Source organism: Synchytrium microbalum (genome assembly GCF_006535985.1).
Source record: "Synchytrium microbalum strain JEL517 chromosome Unknown SmJEL517_scf0001, whole genome shotgun sequence".
NCBI lineage: Eukaryota > Fungi > Chytridiomycota > Chytridiomycetes > Synchytriales > Synchytriaceae > Synchytrium > Synchytrium microbalum.
This window is the reverse complement of record NW_022158350.1, coordinates 1,468,432-1,495,745: the sequence shown is the minus strand read 5'-3', so window position 1 is coordinate 1,495,745 and position 27,314 is coordinate 1,468,432. Positions and strand designations below refer to the sequence as shown.

The following is a 27,314-nucleotide window of genomic DNA, read 5'->3' as shown; positions in this document are numbered from 1 at the left end:
GGAGTGAGCGACGTGAACAAAAAAAGCCCAGTAGAAGGATCTAAAGAATAGCCGTCTGACCTGACCATTGAATAAATCATCGCTTGTACACTGTATAGATTTAGGCAAACGTTCTGTATATGCCATGTATGAGTCGGTTTTTACATGCCATCCGATTGAAGTAATAAGTTACATGCCCTTAAGTGATGCCAATTCTACAATCCAAAAGCCTCCTTGAAATTCAAAACCTGATACCCATTTTTGAACTGCTGAATATTGACTTCCTTCTTGTCCTGAATGTGAAGCCTTGTACATCCAATCCAGTCATTCGAGCATCGTATAAACAAGACTGGATCTGCCTTTGAAGAGTCAATTACGAGAGTGCCTGGTGGTGCATTCCGATTCAGTGATGAAGGGAATGAGGTAATAACAGGATCCAGTAGTGTTATAAGTTGAGCTCGTTTTCCTCGATAGGTGGTATAGACAGGTATCTATGGCGAAAAAATAAGACTGGTAACTCTGCCTTGAGGCTCTGTGGATACGCACTTTTGAGCCCATTGCTCGGTAAAGCCTAAACACATTGTGACTACTCATTTGCGACCACTGTACATGGGCTTGTGACTTTTGAATCTTGGGTGCATGCGATACAAGTGCTTCATCTTGCAGTTTGGCATTGAGCTACGTAGACCGCAGTATGAGCTCATGGTTTTAGTGGAATCGGACTTCAACTAAAATATACCAAATGATTTGGAAAGTCCTCAAGAGTCGAAATCAATTCTTGTGCTCCAAGTTCTGCAAGCTGATCGTGTAGTTGATCGTAGTGTACGTTAAGTGGTATGGCCTGTATAATGTACCCGTGAGAAAAGTAATCAGTCGAGAGTGGTTATATTACAAAAAACGAAGATGTCATCTATACTATACTCACAAGTTGAGCTTGCCGCAGTAGTCTTCCAGCATCAAACTTCTCTTCATGTAGTTCTATGATTGAGACTCCTGTCTCTGTCTCGCCATTAAGAATCGAATGCTGAATAGGTGCAGCACCTCGATACCTTGAAAGATTTTCGATGATGAGAGCTCGCTTTTATTGTGCGATCTACAAAGGCTCACCGAGGTAGTAAAGACGGATGCACATTCACGGCACGCAAAGGAAGGGACGAAAGCACCTTCTTTGTAATGAAATAGCCAAAAGACACCACAAGTCCAATATCAAAAGACTGATTTGTATCTGAAGCGGTTGGAATCTACCAAGAAATGATTCAAAGAGGCAATTGAATGCCTCATACAACAGAATAGGTTGTTCCTCATACAACAAAAATTTCGTACATCCCATCCTTTGAGTGTTTTTGGAGGTGCGTGATGAATTTTTACACCCGCAGATTCAGCAAACGTCTTGGCAGCACCTATTTGCGACGTGTTTTAGACTCTTGATTCCTCTGGGCACAAGTTCAACGAGTTTCGGTACATTGCTGTATCTTGGTCCGCGTCGAATCAGGAGGACAAACTAATTCCACATGTCGAATAACATCTAGAGGAACATAAGTTACATGTCAAATCAGGTAAACTAGTATAACTTGGAAGGGACACTCCGATGAAATGCTACCTGGCCTCTCTAACAAACGTTTGAGCGTGATGGCAGAAAACTCGTCAGTTCCAAAAAACAAGACAGAATACGGGGGCCTGCGAGCCTGATGAGGAAAGAAAGCACAGTAAGCTTTCGGCTTCGATCCTGTTAAGATGAGATCTAATCTTTTGCACTCACTTGTGTTGAGAATGACCTGAGAAGCCTCATGTTAAGGAATGTTTTGAAAGATTAAAACTTCGCTGCTGAAGTGGATCACAAGTAAAGCTTTGGTACATTGAATTCTAACGTGTAGATGGCCGATGCGATTATATTTTAGATTAAGAAGTTCTGTACTGGGCTGGATATGCACAATTTCCAATATGACGAAGTTCCTTCCCACTCAAGCTTATGAGTTCCCCTTGTAAACACCAACAACTATATTCTCATTTCTTTGTATATGCATCGTTCTACGTATAGCAAAGTTACAAATTGTCCATAAGCATGATAACTGACGAACATCACTCACTGCATGTCAGATTCTACAGTTATTAGGACGTCTTGAGCAGCAGACGATGAAGAAAGATGTGCGGCTAGTTTCGTAGCTCGTGATGCTATAGACTCGAATAAGGGAGCAGCTGTAGCCTGAGCTCTTCCTCGATCTGGACAAATGTTTGGTCAAATGTTTGAGCTTTCAGGTCGAAAACACTAACGATCAATACAAGAAGAAGCAAAGAACTCACGACCAAGTCGTAGGCCTTGAGCATCGACTGCTATGACACCCTTTACTTTTGGGCTGTTTGCACTGTGATGATGGTCGTTAACGAGCTTCCTTGTCTGACACGACCGCTGTAATGTGACTTACAGAGAATCCAAAGTGGAATTTAGACTTTTTTCCATCTTTTATGATGAGTTCGCTTCGTGAGCGAAACGGGCTTCTGGCGTTTCTACTAACACACTTTCAAAAATTCACGAACGAACGATGAAAGTTCTCTTTCTTTGTGGTGGTTATGGAACAAGATTATTACACGATCTTCATGCAGAGCCTAGTCAAGAGCATAAGACCTTGATCGGGATCGCGAAGGCTCTCTTGCCACTGAATAACAAACCGTTGATCGATTATTGGCTATCAGACGTTAAAAAACTACCACCGTCTATAATAGATATCTCAAAGGACGTATATGTAATCTGCAACCAACATAATTATGGCCAATTTACAGTCTGGGCTGAACAGCAATCCTTCTCTTCAGCACACATCTTGAATGATGGATCAACTAGTAATGACACGCGACTAGGAGCTATTGTGGACATGGCTCTAGCAGTCGAAAAGTTTAGTATACAGGAGGACTTGCTGATCGTTGCTGGAGACACGTTATTCTTAAAGGATTTCAGTCTGGAAGGCTACTTGGACAAAGCTTCAGCGACACCCGGATCGTTGGTGACGACCTATACCGTAAAAGATGAAGAAACTAGAAAGACGGGGATTGTGGTGTTGGAGGATGAGGGTGGGCGTAAGCGAGTGACAGCATTGTTGGAGAAGCCTGATCCGTCAGAAACTACATCACGAACCGCTTGTCCATGCTTTTACTACTTGAAGAAGGACGCGTTGCCTCTTCTCAAACAATTTGTAAATGAGAAATCAGCGTTGGAAGGGTTAGAAGCAGTAGATGCAACTGGAAGGTTTATATCATGGCTTGTCAGCAGACACCCTGTGTATTCATATAGTATTAGAGGAAGATTGGACATTGGGGGGCTAGCATCACTATTAGAAGCAGAAGCATATTTGAAATCATAGTTATATATAATAAAACCATCATGGACACTCAGATCCAGCTAGTATGGCCAAAGAAGGGACTTGCAACAACACCACCATTGCATTTGCTGCCATGCAGAATAGACCATAATGGAACAGCAAAAGTTGACTCGTACTTTATTATTACACCACCTGAAAAATTGACGAGAACAGATTCTGCTATCGACTTGGAAGCTCCACGAGTTGGTAAGTGATGGAACTGCGCCAACATTAGACAGTTAAGTTTCGTGTTTTCGAAAGCTGACGACCCCGTTTGTTAGAAGATGAGACTATATATGAATCTGCATTTCGCGGAAGAAAATTACGTGGGCGTCGACTTTATGTACCAGATGAATATCAAGGTCAGAACTTGGAACAAACAACTGGTCGTTTGATTCTGACAGTTTTTACTCTCCCCTACTAGGAGTCATGTTTCAAGAACAAGAATCTACAACAGATCTAGATGCATCTCGTGTTTGGATGGCCTCATCGTCATTCGAGTCGATGATGGTGTGGAATCATGATGATGTTCCAAGTGCCAGCTCTGAAGGTGCAATGATGTCGTTGTGTTGGGCTGAAATCGCTAACGTTGTGAGTAAATGCTGGTTGAATGTCGAATTATAACAGATCTAACATGTTTTCCATTAGTTGCATTCTCATGTTGAGCCAGTCAAGGATGTCAAGACTGATGTTACATCTCAATGTTAGTTCTCAAAAAATTCATTCTCTTTGTAATACAACTTGTACATATAGTCAAGACTGATGATAAATAGATCCATATGATACGGCAGTTGATAAATAGATTTTATGTAACAATTGCTTGTACCAATACTTCACTAACATTTCCCCCTACACGAATATTTGCCAAATACATTCAAATTTTTGGTATTAAACGCGATTCTTGCTTATTCAATGCATTTTGGGTGCTTTCAATATCTAATCTTTCAATCGTAACTACCTACACTCATCATCTCACCCACATTGCAGTTATGGCAGTTGATAAATAGATCTATGTACCTGATATGGGTTTAAATTTTAAATTGTACATACTACATAAGAATCACAAAATACACGTAAATTGTTGGGGTGGCCGCCAAGCACTACGTATCGCTCACTTTCGTCCAAACGCATTTGCTTGGTGGCCGTCGTTATTTCGAGACACAAGATAACCCCAGAGCCTGCTACAAATTGCGACATTTCTTGCATCGTCGAGGCAACACGAGTAAGCTACAACCTGATTACCTTCTTGGTTAACATGAATTGCTAAATCAAAGCTTAACAAACTGTGAAATTTAGTGTCGAAGCGAGACGTGGTCATTTGTGATAATGGAACCGGGGTAACTTTCAATTCGATAAATCAGCACCTTTATAATATTCGATATATACTAAAATCTACCGTCTCTAGTTTGTCAAATGTGGTTTCTCAGGCACAAATTTCCCAGAATCCATCTTCCCAGCTGTAGTCGGCAGACCCATTCTCCGTGCAGAAGAAAAGATTGGAGACACAGTCATCAAAGATATCATGGTCGGTGATGAAGCTGCAGAGTTACGGTCCATGCTACAAATGTCCTACCCAATGGAGAATGGAATTATTCGAAACTGGGACGACATGTATCATTTGTGGGATTATACCTTCTTTGAAAAGCTAAAGATCAAGAATCCCTCTGAACATAAAATACTACTGACCGAACCCGCCATGAATCCTAAAAAGAATCGGGAAAAGATGTGTGAAGTCATGTTTGAGAAATATGGATTTAATGGAGTTTATGTTGCAATTCAGGCTGTCTTGACTCTATACGCTCAAGGTCAGTATAATGATGTTAGAGATATGGGCATCTTCGTTTTAGACCTTCCATATGTCTCCATTCCTCTTGATGCTGCTCACACCATAATCATGTCCAGGTTTGCAAACGGGAGTCGTGGTAGACTCTGGTGATGGTGTCACGCACATTGTCCCAGTTTATGAAGGATATGCCATGCCACATCTTACACGACGTCTCGATGTCGCTGGTCGTGATATCACCCGTTACCTCATTAAACTCTTGTTACTACGAGGCTATGCTTTCAACCGTACTGCTGACTTTGAAACGGTTCGACAACTCAAGGAGAAAGTCTGCTATGTCGGGTACGTGTGTTCGAATTCTTTAGACAATCGATCATTCTAATCGGGAGCGTTTATTGTCGCAGATATGATTTAGCATTAGAGCAAAAGTTAGCCAATGAGACAACAGTGTTGGTGGAATCGTATACGGTACATTTGCTAGAGAGCCCTTCCTTTTCTGGACGCGTTATCTAATGTCTTTCTTCCAGCTCCCTGACGGACGTGTCATCAAAGTTGGCTCTGAACGCTTTGAAGCTCCTGAAGCCCTCTTCCAACCACATCTAGTTGATGTAGAATCTGTCGGTGTTGCAGGTGCGTATTACTGTACAAGACGGTTCTTTGCCTTCGTTGCTTACCAGAGTTAATTAGAACAACTATACAATGCCATTCAAGCTGCTGATATTGACGTGCGTCCTGAATTGTACAAACATATCGTTTTATCTGGTGGTTCATCCATGTATCCTGGCTTGCCAAGTCGTCTGGAAAAGGAAATCAAACAGCTCTATCTCACTAAGACCTTGAAGGGTGATACAGCTCGTCTAGCGGTACGTCTGAGGAATATGATTGCATATGGCGATGCGTCACGATCTCTTATTTTGGTTGCTCAAATGTCGTGCATTTTATAGAAATTCAAGATTCGCGTCGAGGATCCACCTCGTCGAAAGCACATGGTATTCTTGGGTGGTGCTGTGTTGGGAGAGATCATGAAGGGCAAGGAATCCTTTTGGGTTACCAAACAAGAGTGGAAGGAACAGGGTATAAAAGCTTTGGACAAGCTTTCACGTGGTGGTGCATAGTGAAATGCAAATTCTTATGCCATGGTGGAATACATTTTTTTCTCGAATATAGCAGTTAACTCGTTAACTCTATGCGCGTGTTTTGTGAATTCGAAGTCCTTTCCAAGCCATTCACGTTGCATCCTGCAAGCATCTTCAGAGTTTTCGAACGATGCAGGCGAGACAGGTGGAGCTTCTGATTGCAGAATCTCAGTTCGATCTGCTGATTAAATCTACTGATTCAAATGATGTCGCTTCGTTGTTGGATTGTCCAGATCGCTCAACGGTTTACTTTGGTAAATCAAGACGCTAGTGTCTCATTCCTTGATTTTCTGTTGTAGACGATTAAAAACGTTTGATACATATTTAACATTGATCCGCCATATAGATGAAGTGCTTTACTTCTATCTCGTCTTGAAACCACCGACATCAAAGTTCAACATGCTCGGAACACCATCAATCGCCGAGCTTGTAAAACACCTAGATCTACGAATTACTGCAACTCTTGGGAACATTAATGCTGCCTTCCCGCTAACAACATATCAGCCTGTAAACACTAATCCGATCAACCAACAAATCGCAACGACACTCAATCAAGAGTTATCATCGCCCTCAACACCTCGATTTTCAGGAACAAGCCCAACAAGAAATAGAACAGGATCAAACGCTACTCTGGACGGCAGGCCTGCACCGTCGTTGCTTAAATCGTCGTCTCAGAGACGGATCTTGTTGAAAACTGGATCACATCCTGCTTTAGGACGAGCATATCATGATGGTAGTAATGCTTCTCCTAGCTCTGCAAGTTCAGGACCACCACAAGCTATGCCACCGTCTCCGTTGCGGCAGGGTACTGCGATGAGTATCGCTGAGGAACGACCCGTGATGGAGGAAGTTGTGTTTTCGTATACGTACAATCCGAGAGTCCCTGGTCAGGAACCGCAGATGCTGCCTAGTGGTGTTTGTGTTTTTCCTTTGAGAGCTGCTATAGGTTTGTGGTACTCTGTTTTAAAAATGGTGCAAGTAGTGTTCCAGCTAACATGTTTCCCTTTGTTTAGACGTGTCGAAAGTAAAAGGAAACAACAAGTTAGAAATGTCGCACTTAATTTTAAATGTCACCGTCTTGCAAAGGCCTCAGAACCAAATTGTACAAATTAACACGCCCGAGACGGATTTCGTTGATTCCGAGGAGATTGAATCTGTCAATCTGTTGGAAGGACTTATCGATGGTTAGAGTCCATGGATTCTGGTACGCTTCTTTTGTGTACACTTAAAATTAACGACGTTCTTCGCTCGATAGATCCTGTATTCAATCCGCAAAATCTCCCAACTCATCGACTACCAAACCAGATTCATAGACCTTTGTTCAAGGCGACACCTGCTCATAGCAGAACCATACGTAAAGTGATTCCAACTCAAATACCGTTGTCAGTTGGTGTCAACACCCACAGTGCATCTCCGTCAAACATTCTACTATGGATATCCATAGAGAGCAATTCATCAGAACCGATTGCTTTTGACATTATTTCTGTCAAGCTGGAAGTGTCTAATGCTCTTGTTAAGGAAGTTGGATTAAACAAACAGGAGCAGGTAATTGCTAGACTTGGTTACATTACTGTAGTACCACTGAATCCATTTTGCTCTAGATACTGACTCTAGACCCATACGACCAACTGAATCTTGTATACTCCATAACGTTGCTGGACACTTACCCACCTTTGTCTTGCACTTCAACGTCGCCGTCAGCGGAAGAAAGACACGTGTCGAGAAGCTCGTCCATGAGCTCTTTTCTCGAAAGTACAGAACGACGACTTGTAACTGTATCTGTGGATGCTAGACCTAAAGTGCTAGGCCTCGGTCAACAGATTTTGAATTCAAGATGGTTTACATATCTGGATTTGGTTGACCCGAAATCCAATATTCGACAAGGACCTTTAGTGCACAATTGGCGCAAGTTGGAAGTGCCAGGTAGAAGGCAAACTTTCCATGAAGGCGATACGCAGGACTCTCCTGATGCTGGAGACGGTATATCGGTTTCATTCTCGTGTAAGCTATGTCTTCTCGTTCAACTGGCGTGATGCATCATGAATGGAGTTGAAGATCAGTGATCTCATTAAGCATATTTATGTCGTTCTTTGTTTCATACCCGGCTCATCGCTTTGTTCTGTTTGTTAGTGGTTACACCTGCCAGGTTACGTAAAGTGTTTTCTGTACAGTGTTGCATGTAAGATCTACAAGCACTAGCACTCGCCACTGGCAAATTTTCGGAACTCAAATTCCTAATGATTCCTATTTGGTAGTGTCAACCGGTCTCAAAAACTTCGACATTTGAGTTTGGTGGTACCAACTGAGAATCGACCATTCTCGTGGCACGGCATGTAAGTTCTCGACAAGTTATTGCTGTCATCCAATAGTATATCCTCATTAAACTGTTTTACTAGAGATCAAGCTGAATTTTTAGCTAGTGCGCCCATTCATTTGTCGGATGAAGGTAAATTTCAGGGCGTGTTTGTGCTTGAAATTTTATCGCCCCACACGTGACGTATTCCATCCGAATCTTTGGTTTTAGAAGCACTGCGGAGGTATCTTATGACTGCTAAACGTGATGCTCTTGTCTGTCTTGACAATCAAACGCGTCTGATGTAAGTCATTCTGAGTTATGTGGAATATCGTTGTTTGAGTAACTGAACGTTTGTGTTCACAATTGATTCTATATAGGCCAATGGCTCCTATGAATGTGCAGAACGTCAATTTGCACTTTATTGCATTGAAGGGAGGCATCTATTCTATTAATACGGTTGAATTGGTGGACCATGATTTGAAAGTCATGACCGCTTTACGTGATGTATTGCATGTGCTCATTACTAATTAATTGCCAGTAAATAAGAAGGGCTTGGTATAGCCTTGTAAGAGCAGGACTAGTGCAAGGAAACGCGTATATAGTTCGTGGTTCAGAGCGAAAAATGTCGTGAGGCGGAGTGGAGTGTTGAATGTTCTCTCGGATGGAGAAGGATGTTCAAGCCAATTAGGTCATTTCAAAACGCCCAGCCGTTGTTTCTAAAAGGAAGGAAGTTTGGACCTGCAAAAATGAAGATCTTCCAACATCCATAACACCCCGTTTTACTGAATGAGGCACAGAAACGTGACCTCCCAACGAAACAATAACTTGCTGATAGACATATCTAGGATCGCAATGCCTGGCAAGGATATGGACAAGATGCTTCCAAAGCTGGAACTGTCTACATCGCATTACGGAACAATGAATTTGATTTCTAGGCCTTGTGGAATGGACTACCTATCAGAAGAGTACTGGGACGAATTGGATATACTGGAGACATATCGCCATGTCAAGAGGAGCATGAATGCACCCTCAAATCCCCCTCTGTCCTCAACATCAGCTGTTGGCGACAGAACTGACGTACAGGAAATCACAGCCCAAGTAAAGAACCATCGAATGATGAATGCACTATGGAGAAGGTGGCATCAATCCCATTATACTAGCAAGAGATTGCAACCTGCTGCTATTGGCTGGTACGTCTCCAAGATCTATCAAAAAAAACCTCAAATTTTTCATGCAAGGCTGAGTACATACGTGACTGAGAATGTTTGTCACTACTACAGGCTGAAAGATGCGGACGCCCAGTTTCTGTACGGCCCGTTTTGTACTGTTAGAACTTCACCAGCTGGTGTCAATGTCAAAACAGCTAATGACCGGCCGTTTACAAGACAAACTACAAACACCACCAGGAATAGTGGTGACAACTCGACTGATGCTATAATACAAACCGTAGAGCATCAGAAACAACCTGCCACCACCTTATCAGGTTCTCCTCCCATCAAACCAGCCCGAATTGTGACCTCACCAGCCCAACAAACTATAAACTGTAATAACAGGCCAGCTGCTAAATCAGTACCCAATTCACCATCTCTAAATGCATCAAACCCACCCAAGGGAATACTTAAACGTCCTTCGGAATTAAATTTACTTGAAACGCTCTTGACACCACTAGCACCATCAACACTCAATTATATAAATGGACTGGATATATCTGATGATACCAAAGACCTGATTGAACGATCTGATGTATCTTCTGATGGTACAAAGACACCAGATACACCCACTGGCAACTCAACGACAAGGAATAGTCGCCTACCACCATCGCGAGGTCCACTATATAAACGCCATTCAACAGATTACGCATACTCAATGTATCTATATGATCTAGCTACCAGTATACCCGCCGACGCATTCCAACAACAGCAACAGCAACAAGCCTCACATCATCTCCTCTCTCGAAAATCAACCAGTCCTCATTCTTCGTCATCTACGGTATCGTTTGCTAGCATGTTGGAAAAGACAGTGATTATAAACGAAGCTCATGATGATGACGAGGATGATGAATATGATAGTGATGAATATGACGATGTGGAAGATGAGGATTGGGAAGCAGGTGGATATCATATGGTCGAACCTATTATTACTCATCCTGTAGTGTTGGACGACGTCAAACCAATCGACCATAATAGTAATGGTAGTAATAGTGCTATTGCTGTCGTGCCTGTTCGTGAACAGTGCGAACAAATGGTGGCATCCGTCAAGGAGGTGTACAGGAATGGTGTAGAGAGCTTGAGTCAAGTACGGGAGGGACTTGGTGAGGCCTTTGAAGTGGCAAAGAACGCCATTCTCTACGGTGGTTTGGGACCTCTCTTATTCTGAGAGAGATTATTGCGGGATTCAGAGCGTGGCGTGTTTTTATAGTTGTTTTGGTGACTTGGGTTGATTTTATGAACATCGTCTGTGTATGTGACTGGTGTGTCTGATTTGGGTGTAGAGTATTGTGTGTGGGGTGCTGTATCTTTGCTTGTTCTTTTTTGTTGTGAAGTGACGTCAAGTACGCACATAAATACGAATGTACGAGTAAATAAAATAATGACTACGAACTGTTCTGTTTTCAAAACTGGCTTCAGATGTTCTCAACGCGCTAGTGGCGTGAACTTTGGCAAAATAATGGCTGTTGCTGACTATCGCCCAGTGAATCCCAATCGGAACACTGTAGATTGTACCAAGGATTCACTCTGCATGTTTGTCTGAATGAGAATGAACCAAAAGCCACAAAACTACAAATCAGTTAATTTTTGATGTATATTTTTTTAGTTGCTACGATCTTTAATTTTGATTTTCTACTGGAAACTCTATAGAACAATGAAAGGATTATGATTAGCTTACATCTCCTCATACAGCAAAGTTGCCAAAAAAAACATCCACTTCATACCTTAGCAAAGTCTGCCAATACTACTTTAATCTTCTTTTCAATATCATCGTTAATCTTTGATTCCTTTCGGATGGATTCAAAGATATCAGCAGCGTTGGCTTGGACGTATGGAATGACACCAGCTTCAAAGGCAGTTACTCGGTTTACTGGGACCTTGTCCAAGTAACCATTCACACCAGCGTAGATGACAACAACCATATGTTCAACAGACAAGGGCTTGTATTGAACTTGTTTCAATAACTCCGTCAGACGAGAACCACGGTTTAACAAGAATTGAGTGGAAGCATCCAAGTCGGAACCGAATTGAGCGAAAGCAGCGACTTCACGGTACTATATGCGGAAAAGTTTATTTAATGAGTCAAAGTTGCTGAGGTTTGTCGAAGGTAACCAGTGTCGAATGCAAATGGTTGTCCAATCGCCTCGACATGTTTCATGCCCCAAAACATTCACTCAAACACAATAGAACCTACTTGAGCCAAGAAAAGCTTTAGAGAACCAGCGACTTGCTTCATGGCACGGACTTGAGCAGCGGAACCGACACGAGATACAGAGAGACCGACGTTAATAGCAGGTCGGATACCTGGAATGATAAACATGACATTTCATGAAGACCTAGTTAGCTCTCCGCAAATAGAACAAAAAAACGGTAGGCGGCGCAATGCAATTACCCTTGAAGAAGAGTTCAGCTTCCAAGAAGATTTGTCCATCGGTAATGGAAATGACGTTGGTTGGGATATAAGCAGACACATCACCACCTTGGGTTTCAATGACTGGGAGAGCAGTCAATGAACCACCACCCAGCTTAATGTTCATCTTGGCAGCTCGTTCAAGTAGACGAGAGTGGAGATAGAAGACGTCACCGCTATGAATCGGTAATTGGAGTGAGAAAGTGCTCTCCCTATTTGGTGCTCTCTACGGTTTTGTTCCCGTAACGGCCGCCACAATCAACGATTACTTACGGGTAAGCTTCACGACCTGGTGGACGACGGAGCAATAGAGACATTTGACGGTATGCTACGGCTTGCTTAGACAAGTCATCGTAGATGATCAAAGCGTGTTTACCATTGTCACGGAAGTATTCACCCATAGCACAACCAGAGTATGGAGCAAGGTATTGCAATGGAGCGGCATCGGAAGCAGTGGCAGCAACTACAATGGAGTACTTCATCGCGTCTGAAAGCGAGAGAGAATGTCAGCTACACCAAAAAAGCAGGACCGTCTCCTAAGTGATAGCTTAATGATGTCTGTAGGCATACCAGATTCTTCCAAAGTTTGCACGAATTGAGCGACGGTGGATCGCTTTTGACCAATAGCAACGTAGACACAGTACAATTTCTTGGCTAGAGTGAGGAATGTCGATGAGTTCCGATGAATATTTTCTTTGCATTCATGGAGCTGAACTTCGAATCTGCTCTGCCAACAAGGAGACATAAAGCTTACATTCGTCACTGCCAATGTTCCACTTCTTTTGGTTGATGATGGTATCCAAAGCGACGGCGGTTTTACCAGTTTGACGATCACCAATAATCAGTTCACGTTGACCACGACCAATTGGGACCATGGAGTCAATACATTTTATACCAGTTTGCATAGGTTCACGGACGGATTGTCTAGGAATGATACCAGGGGCCTTGACGGAGACACGTTGACGGGTAACGTCAACGAGAGGACCTTTACCGTCAATGGGGTTACCCAGAGCGTCGACGACACGACCAAGGAGACCAGCACCGACGGGTACGTCAACGATAGCACCTGTTCTCTTAACGATGTCGCCTTCCTTGATGAGACGATCATTACCAAAGACGACAATACCGACATTGTCGGGTTCCAAATTTAGAGCCATTCCCTAAGAGGAAGGTAATGAATAGTTTAGTCGCATATAGGTAAGACAATTCCATTGATTGTATTTTATAAGTATATGATAGTGAAGGAGCCAAAAACACACCTTCAAACCAGAGGAGAATTCAACCATCTCCTCGGCTTGGACGTTTTTCAGACCATAGACACGAGCAATACCGTCACCAATAGACAATACACGGCCGGTTTCTTGAATGTCCATGCCACTTGAGGCCGATAAAATACGGTCTTCAAGGATGGAAGATACCTCCGCCGTGCCTATCATTCACACAGAGGTGAAAAAGTTCTTAACGTAACATTCCGGGATTCAAACGTCCATCCAAGGCTAGAAAGCATCAATATGGGGCTTCTATGGTATATATGATGGAATAACATACCTGGTTTGGCAGCAGCTCGGAGTGCTGAGGCATTTGAAAAGTTGCGAGCAAACATGACTGGCACATTTACGCGCATCTAAAATAAGGCCAATAACGAGTTAGCTTCGTGCATCATTATTCAACGTATTCCGATGAGAGATGATGAATCTTCTTGAGTGCACTCTATCCTCAGTATGGGGCAAGGAGCTTGCATATTCGACACTCAATTGAAAAAACTACATTCGAAATTTCCATCCCCCGTTGCAAGCCCAAATGGGACGTGGCGAGAGAAGAGAAAAGCGCTGCCTTCCATCTCGGTCATCCATAGCATTATGTATCTCGTTGACTTGATTAGCAGACCACCAAAAAATGTCTTGCCCCAAACTTTTTGTTGAACGACACACATGAACAAAAAGAGCGATACAGTAACAAGCGAGCCGGTCCTAATAGAAGAGATACGCACCGTTTGAGTGGCAGCCACCCTGGCGACAGGGGCTGCTAGTCTGCTTGCACTCCGAAACATGGTCAAAGTCTCTCTTCTTGATGTTTTGTCAGTTTACCTGTTTCTTGTGCAAGCGAAAGTGTTCATCTTTGACGAAACAGCCCGATGAAGGGCGGAGACAGTATTTTAAGGCGTCTGAGTTATCTGTACTACTATCTATCGACTACCAACGCGTGACAATCGCCGACAGAGACCCGTAGTCAGCAGCAAACACACCCACACTTTGCGTCAAAACAAAAGTTGAAGGGGCGTATGCGTAGTATTATTTAAGAGGATTTTATGGATATTTCAGCGACACGTAAAGCAGTATGAGACGTCGTATTGACTACAATCTTGTCCTGCCCACGTTTCTTCCAGTGCTTCCTCACTATCGGTTTACCAACCGGATGTTCCACTACTACCAACTTGACAGTATGATAATCTGGATGTACATATGGATTACCACGTAATAGATACTCGGCAGATCCAATCTCTCGTACGCGATCGAGCACAAGCACATCACCAAGTCGAACTTCATTCATCCTCATAGTGACAATCACATCATCTACATGGACATGATATGGCCGGCCTTTGATTTCTAGAATGGCATAGTGAGACGGCTGTGATGATATCAAGGACAGAGCTTCTTCTGTTGTGGATGAGCGAGGCCCTAGTTTCATTGGTGCTAGTGGATCCTCCTTAATCTTCTTCTTCTTTATAGCTGATGGTTCTGATGGAATCGACGCATTTGATGCTGGTTCTATCGGTATTGAAGACGATGTTGTCAATCTTCTTCTACTGGTATACGGTTTGAGTTGTCTTGGTATTGAGTTTAATGATGGTAAAGGCAGCACCGTTAGATGGCCTGGCACTGGATGGCAAGGCGAGAAATATGTTATTCTGCAGGCATATAATAGAATCAATCCGAAAAATCACACCTCTTGATATTGCGGGAATCGAGGATGCAAACGCTGGAATGTTTTTTCTCAATGTGAAAGCCATCGTTTCCTGATAGAAACAGGAACAGTTAGGATCACCTCTTCCAGTTCTACTACAAGGAACTCAGTTTTGCTTACTTTCTATATGTCCTTCTATACCTGAATACACCTGCTTTTAGCGATTTGTTGATTCGATAGCAAGCAGAGACGCATAAGTATTTCAGACACCAGACGCTTTAACTACGTGATTTAGAACAAGCTACTGATAATCCAGATTATATGAAAGATACCCGAAGGCCTTTGACACGTTCTTCTAACATTTTGTCATTCAATGCCTCGACGACGCGAACGGTAGTTGAGGATTCACCGATAAAAAATACTATAAGAATTGTAGCATTGTAGCCTGTAATGTCGCGTCGGTGTCTTTTCCATCTTCAAGGCATAAGAAAGAATGCTCTAAAGGTGATATATTACACTGTGTAAAATGGATACTGGGTTTACTAGAGTGATCAACACTCTTGACTGTTCATACTCCAAAACTTAACAACTTCCAATGTTCGGTGTACATTTGTATAGGCCGTCGTTGCTTTGTTGCTTAGAGCAACAGCCTGACTGACACTGTGACGAGACTTTGCATGGATCCCATGCTGGACTTTTCGTGCAGGACGATCCTCCCGGTGTACACTAGATTCGTTGAAGGATGAGATTTAGACTCTAGCCACAAAACTGTGCCACATGGCTTCAGGAGGACGAACCTTCAAAACGCCGTTCGAGGCCTGGGAACTACAGCAACCATTGAGACAGTCGCTACTGTAAGAGCAATAAGCCCAGTCGCCCAAGGCAGCCCCTCGGCAGCTGCGACCTCCTGGCGTACACTACCATTCGGAGAAAGTGTTGGTCACGGTTGATGCCTTGCAAATCACCTGAAGTTCAAACACACCTTGTAGACACCGCCAGAGTATTGGCTCGAGCAGCAGCCCGATGAGCACGTGCTGCTCACGTTGCAGTAGCTCCAATCATTATACAAGGCAACAGATAGGCATTTGGTTCCACCAGGTGTACACTAGTTTTCGAAATGATTTTTGTTTAACTTTCCGATCTTCAGCAAATAAAGGTCGTTTCAACCAACCTTGTAATTGCCATCATTCGAATATTCCTTCGAGCAGCAATTGTTTGCACATTGTGAACTCTGAGAACAGGGTACCCAGCTACCGAGACCTCCGTTTTGGTATGTCGGAGTGCCGGATGACGACGTCGATACCGCAGATGAGGATGAAGGCGCAGAGACCAACTTGACGGCGGATGTTGAAGCAACACAGCCTGATCCCGCAGACGTGCACTATAGAGGTGTAATAAAGCAGTGTAAGATCTTGGAAGTCAAACTCGAATGAAAACGGAAAGACAAGACTTACTTGGCCCGAAGATGTGCAACAAAGCGACTGGCAATCCGTACTTGCACTGCAAGATCCTCCATTGCCTACACGATTGTCGGTTGAGTCACCAGGTCCCTCGAACGAGTATTTTTGTGACCTCCTGCCAGTGAATCCCCACTGGACACCACTTAAAACGTTATTTTTACTGCCGGGATAGTAGCCGGCAAGCGACGTGTATGCTCCAAGCATGAGATCAATTGATCCCGGAGTCAGCACCCATTGATGACTGAAGCCGTCAATTATGTACATTGTTAGATTGCGTCCATTCGCTGGGTTATAGACCCAAGCCTCTAATCCACAATCTATATATTGTAAGGTGATGAGAGTGAGAAAAACATAGGTCGTTCGAGTGCGGTTGCAAAGGAGAAAGAAGGAGGAAGGATTCATACATTGGCCGCCGTATTTATACCACAACGAGTTAGGGTATACAGCATTACTGCCGGCAGTCATTGCTTGTAAATCAGGAGCAAATCCCATCGAGTAGTCCTTGTAAGGAAACGAACACCACGAGTGACCGTTGGTAGAGTCTAAGTTGTGAGGTTGCAATTCAGTAAAAGACATGACACAAAAGACTCTACTCCGAGTTGGCCATTATCCCAGCTTGCTACTGTGGATGTCAAAACAGACGCATTTCGACCAGATCACCAACCTTGCGAATTATCTGCCCTAAACCATGATCCAATACCGTTATTTGAACCCAAGAAAGTCCTAAATGAAGTCGTCCGTTAGCATCAGAAATGGAGCTTGGCAGTAATGTAGATATTTCTATCCGAAATGACAGAAAAGCCGGGCACGGAACTCACGTTGGGCCATTGCTAGTTACTGAGTACAAGGTATCTGCACGAGAAACTCTGAACAGCAATGCTGCCAGCACCAACGCGTGAATGTTTCCCATCTTGGTTGCGAAGGATCGCAGTTTGGTCTTGTGAAGGTGGTATGGGCCGTAAAATGCCACAGCAATGCAACAGAGGTATCAACAAATAGCAGTTAGACTCTCAAAGGTGACCTTTAGTCTATGCTCCACCAAACTTTTGTCCTGCAAAATGTCTTACTTGCGCTGCGAAAGAGCGAAAGACTCCCCTTTTGCTCCTTCGGCGTGTAGTACAAGTAGTCTTGCCGTTTGGAGGATCCATTTCCACAGTTGGATTTGAGCACGTCACAAAGCATACTATATCGGTCTCGACGACTTGATACGTATTTAGTGGTTTGATCTCCTCCTCCTCTTTCTCACAGACTCTATAAAACCCGTCACTTTTTTGCTGTTCACCTAAGACCGGAATAGCAAGATCGAATCATTCTGATTCTGTAACAATGGACACCTTCCGTGTGCCCTTGTGCCCTTACATACTGGATTACAGCTCGCCTTAGTGATCTGTGAATTGGGCAACAGAGTTTAGAAACATTCAAAATGCAGACATCACAGGGCGTTTTATTTAAAGTGAGAGACCATTCGTGATGAATAAGTTAAGGCACTTATGTGCCTTTGGCACGTAACTGGGAACGTTTCGTCATGGATTTACGCGAGCTGAATTGAATTTTCAACTAATATTTAAATGGCCAAAATCCAAGCTCACGTCCTGCAATCCTTCGCAACAAACTCTGGGCCAAGACATGGCAGGAACGAGACATCTTGATGGTAAGATGCATCCGACTTCATGGATCTATCTCGGTAGTCCCTGCATCCTCTCGTATCCTCACTAACATTCAGATTCCGACAACTACCAGGAATCCTGCGTCAAGACTACGCCTTCTCGTCAAGGGCAACCTTCCATCCCACCGATACAGTTCCAAGAGGTATCGTCAAGACAGCCTAAGATCGTTACGATGATGGCAGCTGCCCTTAGGCTGGCTGTCATATCGCTGGGAGAGGAGGTTCTCGCCATCAACACTTCCAAGAGGTAGTGCCAAATCAGACGTTTATTATTCCCCTGGGATGCCAGATAGTTTTGGTGAAGAGGACGGTTACCGATACTCTGACAGGTGCGTATGTAGAATATGAATCGTCACCGCCATAATTTATAATGGACCAAGCTTAGTGCAATATACAAACTTTCCGATGTATCTGAAAATGGAGAGTATTGGATTCAGAAAAAGAATCCAAGCAGGCTGCTTTGATATCGGTACTCACTTGCACAGAGTAGTATTTCAAGATGTGACATCAAACGAACTCCTGGGTGCCTACGCTATTTGGAGTTTGGAGATCATACAACTGTGGACGCCAAATCATCTACGCGAAGAAAAGTTTCCTTTCTGCAAAGAATTGTTGACGCTCTAAACGCACATGTAGGCCATCGCTGTCGAATCCGGAAATATGCGCAGATCACAACACAAGAAAAAGCAGATACTACATAGAAATTCTGTTCAGAAAGGTAAACTACGGACGAGGAAGCGATTATCAATACCCATATTGATTAGGTCTAACATTGGGATTGTTGAATCCAGGCTGTCCAGCCATTCCACCAAACCCAGTCATATTATTATTCATCCCCATATTCGGGTTCATTCCCATGGGATTCATGCCACCCATATTAGGATTCATTCCCATATTGTTGGTATTCATCCCCATGTTTCCCATTCCTGGATTCATCCCCATACCAGGATTCATTCCCATATTGGAGTTCATCCCCATGTTGGTATTCATGCCCATATTGGGTGTCATTCCCATAGTGGGATTCATCCCCATGTTTGGGTTGTTCATACCCATATTGCTGCTCATGCCCATATTACTATTCATGCCCATGTTTGGGTTCATTCCCATAGTGGTGTTCATGCCCATGTTGGGGTTCATTCCCACATTATACGAGCCTGGATTGGTATTGGTGAAACTGCTGATGCCACCAGGACCGATAGTTCCCATAGTGGTGGATGATGATGTGGCGAATACGGGAGTGTTGAGGTTGCTGAGACTGGGAGGAATCAAATTTGTGGCAGGTGGACCTCCTACACGAAAGAAGGAAGTATTGATTAGTCTTGAGACGTGTTTTTTTGCTTGGCTTTCATCAAACGTACCAGAGAGTCCAGAGCTGAAAGAGCCTGGATCAACGACACTGAGTAGTGCTGCGTACTTGTCCACTATTATTGACAGACAAAAGCCATGTCAGTTAATTCAATTTCTACGCTAATTCAAATACTACTCCAAACTGATCGAAGTACTTGATACATACAAGACGCATTGTTTCCCATGGGTCCAGTACTCAGACTAGACATTCCAGATCCCATAGTGGATCCCATCCCAAAATTCGAGCCCATTCCCATACTCGAATCAAATCCTCCCATTCCTGTTGTTCCAAAATTACTACTTCCGAAATTCGTGCCACCTAGTACTAGGGCACTCGAGGGAGTAGCAATTAATGGAGCTTGTAACCCAGTAGGTTTCGTTGATAGCGGAGGCATAGGTGGTGGAGCTCCATATGAGTTTCCTCCTAAAGTACCAGCTCGACCTTCAAATCCACCAGCCATCAGACTAGCGTTTCCACCATATGATGTGCCCATATTGCCCATATTACTCATACCAGAGCTTCCAAAGCCACTGCTGCTACTACTGGTGCTGCTGGTATTCATGGTAGGCAGGTTCATATCGGTACCGTAATTGGTGGATCCAGTCAGCAACCTGGAATTCGTGAGGCCTGTACCGCTTAGACCAGTTGAGGGGTTGAATTCGATATTGGATGTATCGGTCAGATATTTGCGGGAGGTTGGTTTGCTCTTTTGCTCGGCTCTATATCTAGCATCGTCGGATTTAGCCTCATCGAGTTTCTTTTGGAGCTCTGAATCCTTGAGTGATTGTTGAATTGCTACTTGTTCAGTCCATGAAAGGTCTTCGTCGCCCTTTGATCTGAGCGCGACTGCTGTGCTCTTCTTGACAGTTGATGGGTCGACGGTCGTGGATAATACTTTGGATGCTGCCAATATCTTGGCTTCATCCACAACATTACTCGGTTTGTTTTCAGATACTATTGACGGGAGACAACGACAAAGTGAGAATTGCAGCCTTGCCAAAAGGACCGCGAGTAACATCGTATTAATGCGAGTGTTGATATACACACCTCGACGTGGTGCTCCAACAGGAGCAATGGAGACTGCTGATGGTTGTGGAATATTAAACGATGGGTTGAAATGGTTGCTGGCTGGAGAAGCAGGTGTATTCCTCTTGAACCCAGAGTCCAAAGCACTCATAGGTACACCCATCTCCTGAGCTTGCAATTTTCGAGCAAACTCTTCATCAGCCTTTTCCAATTCGGCTCGTTTCTTTGGATCCATTGGCTTTTGGCGAGATTCATCATCCTATATTTAACGAATAAAACATGAGTAACAAAAAAAACAGGGGGAACATGACATGATGCAAACTTACAGCAAGCCGTCTAGCAAATGCAGCATCCTCCTTCGACAAGATCTTGTTTTCTCGCACAGAGGCTTCTGACGACAATGGTGCGTGCTTTCGTATACGTATGATATCACCTTCAGTGACTCCTAAAGCTTTGAAGGTCTCACGATCTACATCCTGCAAGATGGACTTGTCCAATCTCTCGGATACAAATCGTGCAGCATACTTTTCTGAATCCCCTAATCCAATACCAGCTTGTACCAAGAAATTTCTCCAATTGAATCCATTATAAGAGTAACTAGCTCCAGGTCCCATTGCCGGACTAGGAGAATCACGACCATAGGTGGAGGAGCTGGAGGATGGTACCATAGATGGGCCGTTTGAGGCGTCACCACCACGAGGTGGTAATCTAGGTCCTGAAGATGGACCGGCAGATGGATTATATATGGGATTTACAGAGGTTCCTCGGGGTGGTAAAGGTGGAGCGTCACCTGATGGGACACTGACTTCTTCGCCAGTCATAGTTTGTATAAATGCTATATCTTTAGAATCTAACTTTTCCAGTGGTACTGCAATCTTGACTCCGTTGACTTTGTGCAGCTGGACTTTTCCGTCAATGACAGATAAGAATTCAGCTTCGACTTTGAAGCTACCAGTCTTGTCTGTCCATGATCTGACGTTACCAGGATTGGGTTCTATTCCAAAAAGGATGTGAGTTGACCTTTCATTTTCTTGCGCAAGTCAGGTAGCCACTAGAGATGCAAATACATACTATCTGTTGAATCATCAATTGATTTGGCGCCAGGTCGTGCAGCAGGACGTGCTAAAAGCAATTGCAAATGTAAACTTTCCTATGAAGATACGAGAAAGCTTAATATCTAGCTGTACTTACGAGCCATGGCTGGAGGAGGAGCTGCAGCTGGGGCCTCCATTCGAGGGCGTTGAGGCATAGCAGGTCGAGTTGGAGGTGATACTTGAGGCCGTGCAGGTAATCCAATGGGCATGGTTGGTGGGGTTGGCATCGATCCTGCACCATCGTCTGATCGTTGTTTGCTCTATTTCGGTAAGTGACGAGAGTTAGTGAGGACTAAAAATTACACAGCAAGGCCAGATGTTTGGCTAACTACATTTCCTCAACTGTCAACCATACCTCAATGTAGTTGAATGGCACAAGACCTTCTCCAGCTCTACCGCCTTTACTTATGATTCTAACCTTAATCCATTCTGGATCAGAGTCATCTAGTACCATGAGATTATCGTTCTCTTGAATGTCCAGTTCTTCATCTGTCTGAGCAGTGTAATCATATAAAGCTACAGCCATTTTAGGACCAGAACCTGTTGGTCGTGATGGCAAATCCATAATTGGTGGACCATGTCCACCCGAGTCCATTAATGTTACATGCATGGGTCGTGATATCTTGCTCTATTTGAGATTACATGACAGTGAGATGTCCATTTTTTTTTTTGTCTCTTTAGCACTAAATAATTCAAACACTCACAGCACGATTGAAGTCTTCTAGCTTCTTGTTGATTGTCTGTAGCTCCAACTTGTCGCCTTCAATGACGATGGATTCGCCGTCAAAGTCGACTGTCAATCTCTTTCCCTTCAATGCTGTCTTGAGCACCTCCTTTAATGACCATTTGTTCAAGACACCCTATTGAATATGTGTCGTCAGTATTGGCCAGCGTTTTCGTGATATGCTCTTTTTTGTTACCTTGTCCTTCTCAGTGACAAAGTATAGGGTATCTGTATCCAATCCGACCAGACCATTACGTTTTTTCTTGATCTTCTTCTCGTCCACCTATGGAAAGAGAGAAATGCTTTCAGTGATCGAGCAAAACAGACAAACACAGAACCTTAGACAGACGTTACCGTGACGGGATAATACATGAGTGCTGGCCCTGTCTCAGCCGGAGGAGTTGGGGGTGGTCTTGCAGCTTTTGGTGTGCTTTTCGAACCTCCTGGTGCTTTTGGAGGGCCTAGTGGCTAAAAAAGTATGCGAGATTTGTATGAGACAGGCTGGAGCGTGTTGAATCTTAGAGTATTAGACGGGTTTTTTTTACCTCAATAGCGGTCAAGAACGCAGCTCTTTGAGCAGCCGCTTCTTGCGTTCGATCAACTTCAGGCTCGTCTTGCCCTTGTTCTTCCTCTTCTTCTGGCACGTAATCTGCTTCTACGCCATATTCGTCTTCAGGCTCAGGATTTCCGTCCTAAAGATGATGTTTTGAATTAATAACTGTCTAGTGACGTAAACGTGATTTACGCGACATTTCTTGTCTCATAGATATATCTGAATTAATACAATATCAATGTGACATGTACCTCTGAGACATAGGTGGCAGGAACAAGACCGACTTCATCGTGATATCTTGCGAGCCACCACTCAGGATCATTTCGTTCGAATATCTCTATAGTAGCGGCTTCCGGGAAGGATATTTCGTCTTCTGTTCTAGCCTGATAATCATATATTGACTTCCATGTAACGACGGGTTGAGCCTGTATGTTATAAGCGGTCAGTATTAGGAATATGAGAGCAAAAGGATTTGCGCTTGGATTCGTTGAATTGATTTGAAATATGGGAGTAAACACAATTGCAACGAGCAATCCAGTAGACATAGGCCCACACCCATCATCACCAACAGTACTTGCAAACCAACAGTTTCAAACATAAGACAAATGGAGTTAATGCCGCTTACATCTTCGACATAATTTGAGGGAAGCAAGCCTGTGGATGAGTCCGAGAATGCGTCCTGGGATCGATGCCTAGCAGTGACCCAATCGTCGTCGGTTCCATCGTCCAGAATGAGCAGGAAATCACCTTCTTTGACATTGCTCAATTCTCCTTCGTTTGTACCGTCAAAGTCATAGGCGGCACGAGCAACCTTCTTGACTCGCATCGTCAATCTTATTATGGTATAATAGCACCTTGTCTCTGAGTTCCTTCTATTCTTTCGGTTTGTGCGGACGATGATGGTTTGGAGTAATATTGCAGTAAGAGAATCAAACATAGTACACCATAAAAGTACACCGGTCATTCAATCATAAATATTACTGGGATCGTGCATTGGCGTGAAAATCACGTCGAAAGCTTGCAGCTCGGCCACCACACCCAGCAACAACGTCTTTTGCTTCATTCCTGCTTTCAGCAAGCAGGCTACAAGAACGAATACGCTCTAGAATCCTTGGAAATAGTTTAATTGAGTCAACGACACGCTTACTCCTATGGCGATTGGCTGTCTTGTCACGTCAAGCCTATTCGCTTTTTTCACAGATTCAAATCGCATTCAAGCCTTGACAAACAAAAGCAGATTCCAGTAAAAAGACATAAGTATGCTTCCATTTACATATAACCATCTACTTCCTGCTTTGATTCATTTTAATAACATCGCATTTGACCAATTGACACTCTTTTTCAATCTACAGAACTCGACCAAAACGACAAGCTTGAATGTCCCCGGTACCTGACTACTCCAATCATCGAGATGCCATGGAAAATGGTGATGATGAACTAGATTATACTGATATTGAAGCTAGATACCACGTACAAGTCCCAAAAGGTTTGAAAACATCAAATGTTAGCATGAGAAAAAAAACCAAGCATACGGAAGCTCACACCATTAACATTCAACCATCAACAGGATTTGATCGAATAGTCGTAGTAGACGGCGTCCCAATAGTCGATGATGCAAAAGAACAAAAGCTACTACCCGTCATCAAACGTGTCTTTAAGGATGTTGGAAATATTATAGAAGGAGGCATCTTTCATCCCAAAGATGCCGAATCTGGCAAATCAAAAGGGTAATTCAGCTTGATATAAAGAATTGAAAGAAAATAATCGCTTACTGACTCAATCATCATCACTACACAGATTTATGTTTATCGAATTCGAAACTGCAGACCAAGCAGTCCAAGCCGTCAGACGTGGAAACGGCTATGCTCTAGACAGAACACATACCCTATCTGTAAACAAATTCGATGACGTCGAAACATTCACCGAGATGGACCAAGAATACAAGGATCCTGAAACGGCTACTCTCAAAGAAAAGGAACACTTGAAGAGTTGGTTGATGGATGCTAGAGCTAGAGACCAATTCGTCCTGATGAAGGCTGAAGAAGTATCTGTGTTATGGAATAATAAGACCGAAGCTCCAGATGTCGTCATTGCAAAACAGGCAAGTTTGTAGGGATTCGGTTGTCCTCTTGTTTTGCTCGTTAGTCTGATCTTATTACTTTCTTTGCAGGGATGGACAGACTACTACGTACAGTGGTCGCCAAAGGGTACCTACCTGACTACATTCCATAAACAAGGTGTCCAATTATGGGGCGGTCCAAATTGGGACAGAATCAACAAGTTTGCCCATCCAAATGTAAAGTTGCTCGACTTTAGTCCTAGTGAAACGTATATGGTCACATGGAGCTCTGAGCCATTCATGACTCCTGAAGGAGAATCACATGTAAGCTTCCATTGTAGGTGTTGGTGATCGCGTTGGGAGGAATTGTATGGTGTGATACAGTACAATCGCAAGACTTCGGGGAGTTTTGGCATTCTGCCTATAGAACCAAATTCGTCATGCGCAAATGATGAAAACGCCAAGGGGATTTGTATGCCATTTGTTTCAAGTTGTAAATCCACCCTTAAAACAGGTGGATTTCCTTAACATTTGAGCAATGACAGCAGAGAAACTTGAGAACAGAAATCTGATGTGCACGATGTTTTATGATGGTTGTGGGGTTGGATCAGGGTTGTGTTTGAGAAAACTCGACGGACTTTTGCCTTTTGGACTTTGTTTGGACCTTGTTTTGTCTCATCTCCAACCTCGCTCCTTGTTTCATTAGCACGTTATCGTATGGGATGTCTTATCAGGAAGCCGATTACGATCCTTCTCTGTTGACCCAACATCCATGCAACGAGACGGAAAAGCTGAAGCTCAAGCCAGCTTCCAAAACTGGCCAATGTTCAAATGGTCGTTTGATGACAAGTATGTGGCTAGAGCTACTCTAGGTCCGCAAGGAATGATTCAAATATATGAAACCCCAAGTATGGTCTTACTTGACAAGAAGAGCATCAAGGTAGGCGATTTCTGCTAATTGCATTCAAAGAGAAGGCGATTTGACCTGCTTCGTCTTTATTTAGATTGAGAATTTGATGAGCTTTGGATGGTCTCCTGCTGATCACTTGATTGCTTATTGGACACCGGAGGCTGGCAATATTCCAGCACGAGTTACTGTGCAGCGTATACCATCTCGTGAAATCGTACGAACCAAGAACCTCTTCAACGTACTGGATGTAAGTATCTGCACATGGTGCTACATGATATACAGTGCGACTCGAGTCACTTATTCTTCATAAGACGATGTTAAACTCTTTTTTGCTTCACTTTGAATGGGCTTCGTCTAACCAATACGCCCATTTCTTTCTACCTTTTAGGCTAAAATGGCATGGCAATCCAGTGGTGATTACCTACTAGTCAAAGTAGATAGGGCAAAGACCAAAAAGTTGTCATTCACCAACTTTGAAATCTTCCGCGTAAAGACAAAGGAAATTCCCGTTGACGTAGTTGAGTTCAAAGCTGGTGAAGCCGTTGGTAAAGTCTTTTGGGAACCTCATGGTGATCGATTCGTAGTATTATCATCCGAAGGCCAAGTCTCTCGAGTGTATCTGTACGAAATGCAATCTGCCCAACCAATCACAAAACCAGGTGCTACGCCGACGCTATCCGAAGTAGTAGGGAACGCCAAACTTATAAAACAAGTCGACCGTAAATCCTCTATAAATGACTGTGTATGGTCACCAAAAGGTCGATTCTATGTATTAGCAGCCGTACGAACATCCGGTGATTTAGAATTCTGGGATGCTGATGAAGCAACCATGATGAATTCAGGAGAACACTATTCCATGACGGATACACCAGTATGGGATCCTACAGGTCGATATGTCATATCGTCTGTATCGTGGTGGAGAGTGCAGTCAGATACAGGATACACAATCTGGTCCTTTATTGGAAACAAGCTCCATACCGCCGTCGTACCCGTATTCAAGCAAATCTCATGGAGACCACGTCCAGTAACACTCTTAACCAAGGATGATCAAAAACGTATACGTAAATCGATAAAAGAGTATTCCAAAGAATTCGAAGAAGCTGATGCTGCCACCACTTCTAAAGCATCACAAGAGGTTGTTGAACGCCGATTGTCATTGTGGAAGGAATGGCGAGATTACCGAGCTCGTTGTGAAGATGATTATAAAAAGGAACGACGAGCCAGAACGGAAGTGTATGGATTTGATCCTGATAGTGTTGAACAGGATGAAGGTGATTTCGATGAGACTGTGGAAGAGGTTATTGAGGAGGTGGAAGAAGATGGTTGGAATTGAGAGAGTTTTGAGAGGGCTTGCTGGATCATATATTGATAATTTTCGTTGCTGAAAAATACATATTGGAATTCAGGG

The 27,314-nt window shown here is 43.5% G+C and overlaps 9 protein-coding genes across 9 annotated transcripts; 3 read left to right on the top strand and 6 right to left on the bottom strand.

Moving 5' to 3' along the window:
* Window positions 1-194: 194 nt before the first annotated feature.
* FMT1 (methionyl-tRNA formyltransferase) lies at window positions 195-1,768 on the bottom strand (the record flags this gene model as incomplete). Its single annotated transcript, XM_031166302.1, has 9 exons — window positions 195-470; window positions 526-657; window positions 719-820; window positions 905-1,028; window positions 1,087-1,220; window positions 1,303-1,379; window positions 1,442-1,504; window positions 1,580-1,664; window positions 1,739-1,768. 9 exons carry the CDS (start codon window positions 1,766-1,768, stop codon window positions 195-197), a joined length of 1,023 nt encoding a protein of 340 aa, XP_031027902.1.
* A 294-nt stretch (window positions 1,769-2,062) lies between these two features.
* Window positions 2,063-2,437, bottom strand: SmJEL517_g00371 (uncharacterized protein; the record flags this gene model as incomplete). Its single annotated transcript, XM_031166301.1, has 3 exons — window positions 2,063-2,199; window positions 2,281-2,342; window positions 2,403-2,437. 3 exons carry the CDS (start codon window positions 2,435-2,437, stop codon window positions 2,063-2,065), a joined length of 234 nt encoding a protein of 77 aa, XP_031027865.1.
* An 82-nt stretch (window positions 2,438-2,519) lies between these two features.
* SmJEL517_g00370 (uncharacterized protein) lies at window positions 2,520-3,332 on the top strand (the record flags this gene model as incomplete). Its single annotated transcript, XM_031166300.1, has 1 exon — window positions 2,520-3,332. One exon carries the CDS (start codon window positions 2,520-2,522, stop codon window positions 3,330-3,332), a length of 813 nt encoding a protein of 270 aa, XP_031027866.1.
* Window positions 3,333-3,352: 20 nt separating this feature from the next.
* Window positions 3,353-9,075, top strand: SmJEL517_g00369 (uncharacterized protein; the record flags this gene model as incomplete). Its single annotated transcript, XM_031166299.1, has 20 exons — window positions 3,353-3,536; window positions 3,611-3,691; window positions 3,754-3,920; window positions 3,978-4,032; window positions 4,626-4,666; window positions 4,735-5,134; window positions 5,232-5,454; window positions 5,517-5,580; window positions 5,640-5,742; window positions 5,800-5,975; window positions 6,057-6,186; window positions 6,595-7,194; window positions 7,262-7,432; window positions 7,504-7,793; window positions 7,850-8,249; window positions 8,379-8,427; window positions 8,504-8,581; window positions 8,645-8,694; window positions 8,773-8,845; window positions 8,922-9,075. 20 exons carry the CDS (start codon window positions 3,353-3,355, stop codon window positions 9,073-9,075), a joined length of 3,489 nt encoding a protein of 1,162 aa, XP_031028085.1.
* A 2,309-nt stretch (window positions 9,076-11,384) lies between these two features.
* Window positions 11,385-13,765, bottom strand: SMI368 (H+-transporting two-sector ATPase; the record flags this gene model as incomplete). The annotated part of the gene is made up of 9 exons (XM_031166298.1): window positions 11,385-11,396; window positions 11,477-11,806; window positions 11,947-12,056; window positions 12,145-12,338; window positions 12,436-12,649; window positions 12,733-12,816; window positions 12,917-13,322; window positions 13,422-13,591; window positions 13,711-13,765. The coding sequence occupies 9 exons, from the start codon at window positions 13,763-13,765 to the stop codon at window positions 11,385-11,387; spliced, it is 1,575 nt and encodes a 524-aa protein (XP_031028084.1).
* Window positions 13,766-14,457: 692 nt separating this feature from the next.
* On the bottom strand, window positions 14,458-15,172 carry SmJEL517_g00367 (uncharacterized protein; the record flags this gene model as incomplete). The annotated part of the gene is made up of 2 exons (XM_031166297.1): window positions 14,458-15,041; window positions 15,109-15,172. The coding sequence occupies 2 exons, from the start codon at window positions 15,170-15,172 to the stop codon at window positions 14,458-14,460; spliced, it is 648 nt and encodes a 215-aa protein (XP_031027922.1).
* Window positions 15,173-15,865: 693 nt separating this feature from the next.
* On the bottom strand, window positions 15,866-17,436 carry SmJEL517_g00366 (uncharacterized protein; the record flags this gene model as incomplete). Its single annotated transcript, XM_031166296.1, has 7 exons — window positions 15,866-15,973; window positions 16,049-16,171; window positions 16,238-16,447; window positions 16,521-16,843; window positions 16,931-17,068; window positions 17,191-17,249; window positions 17,345-17,436. The coding sequence occupies 7 exons, from the start codon at window positions 17,434-17,436 to the stop codon at window positions 15,866-15,868; spliced, it is 1,053 nt and encodes a 350-aa protein (XP_031027921.1).
* A 1,500-nt stretch (window positions 17,437-18,936) lies between these two features.
* Window positions 18,937-23,763, bottom strand: SmJEL517_g00365 (uncharacterized protein; the record flags this gene model as incomplete). Its single annotated transcript, XM_031166295.1, has 14 exons — window positions 18,937-19,481; window positions 19,551-19,613; window positions 19,706-20,494; window positions 20,588-20,825; window positions 20,893-21,560; window positions 21,638-21,688; window positions 21,758-21,920; window positions 22,016-22,288; window positions 22,365-22,520; window positions 22,581-22,667; window positions 22,739-22,852; window positions 22,930-23,076; window positions 23,189-23,362; window positions 23,563-23,763. The coding sequence occupies 14 exons, from the start codon at window positions 23,761-23,763 to the stop codon at window positions 18,937-18,939; spliced, it is 3,669 nt and encodes a 1,222-aa protein (XP_031028083.1).
* Window positions 23,764-24,314: 551 nt separating this feature from the next.
* On the top strand, window positions 24,315-27,239 carry SmJEL517_g00364 (uncharacterized protein; the record flags this gene model as incomplete). Its single annotated transcript, XM_031166294.1, has 7 exons — window positions 24,315-24,423; window positions 24,505-24,664; window positions 24,735-25,023; window positions 25,108-25,320; window positions 25,703-25,936; window positions 26,001-26,153; window positions 26,295-27,239. 7 exons carry the CDS (start codon window positions 24,315-24,317, stop codon window positions 27,237-27,239), a joined length of 2,103 nt encoding a protein of 700 aa, XP_031027923.1.
* Window positions 27,240-27,314: the final 75 nt, after the last annotated feature.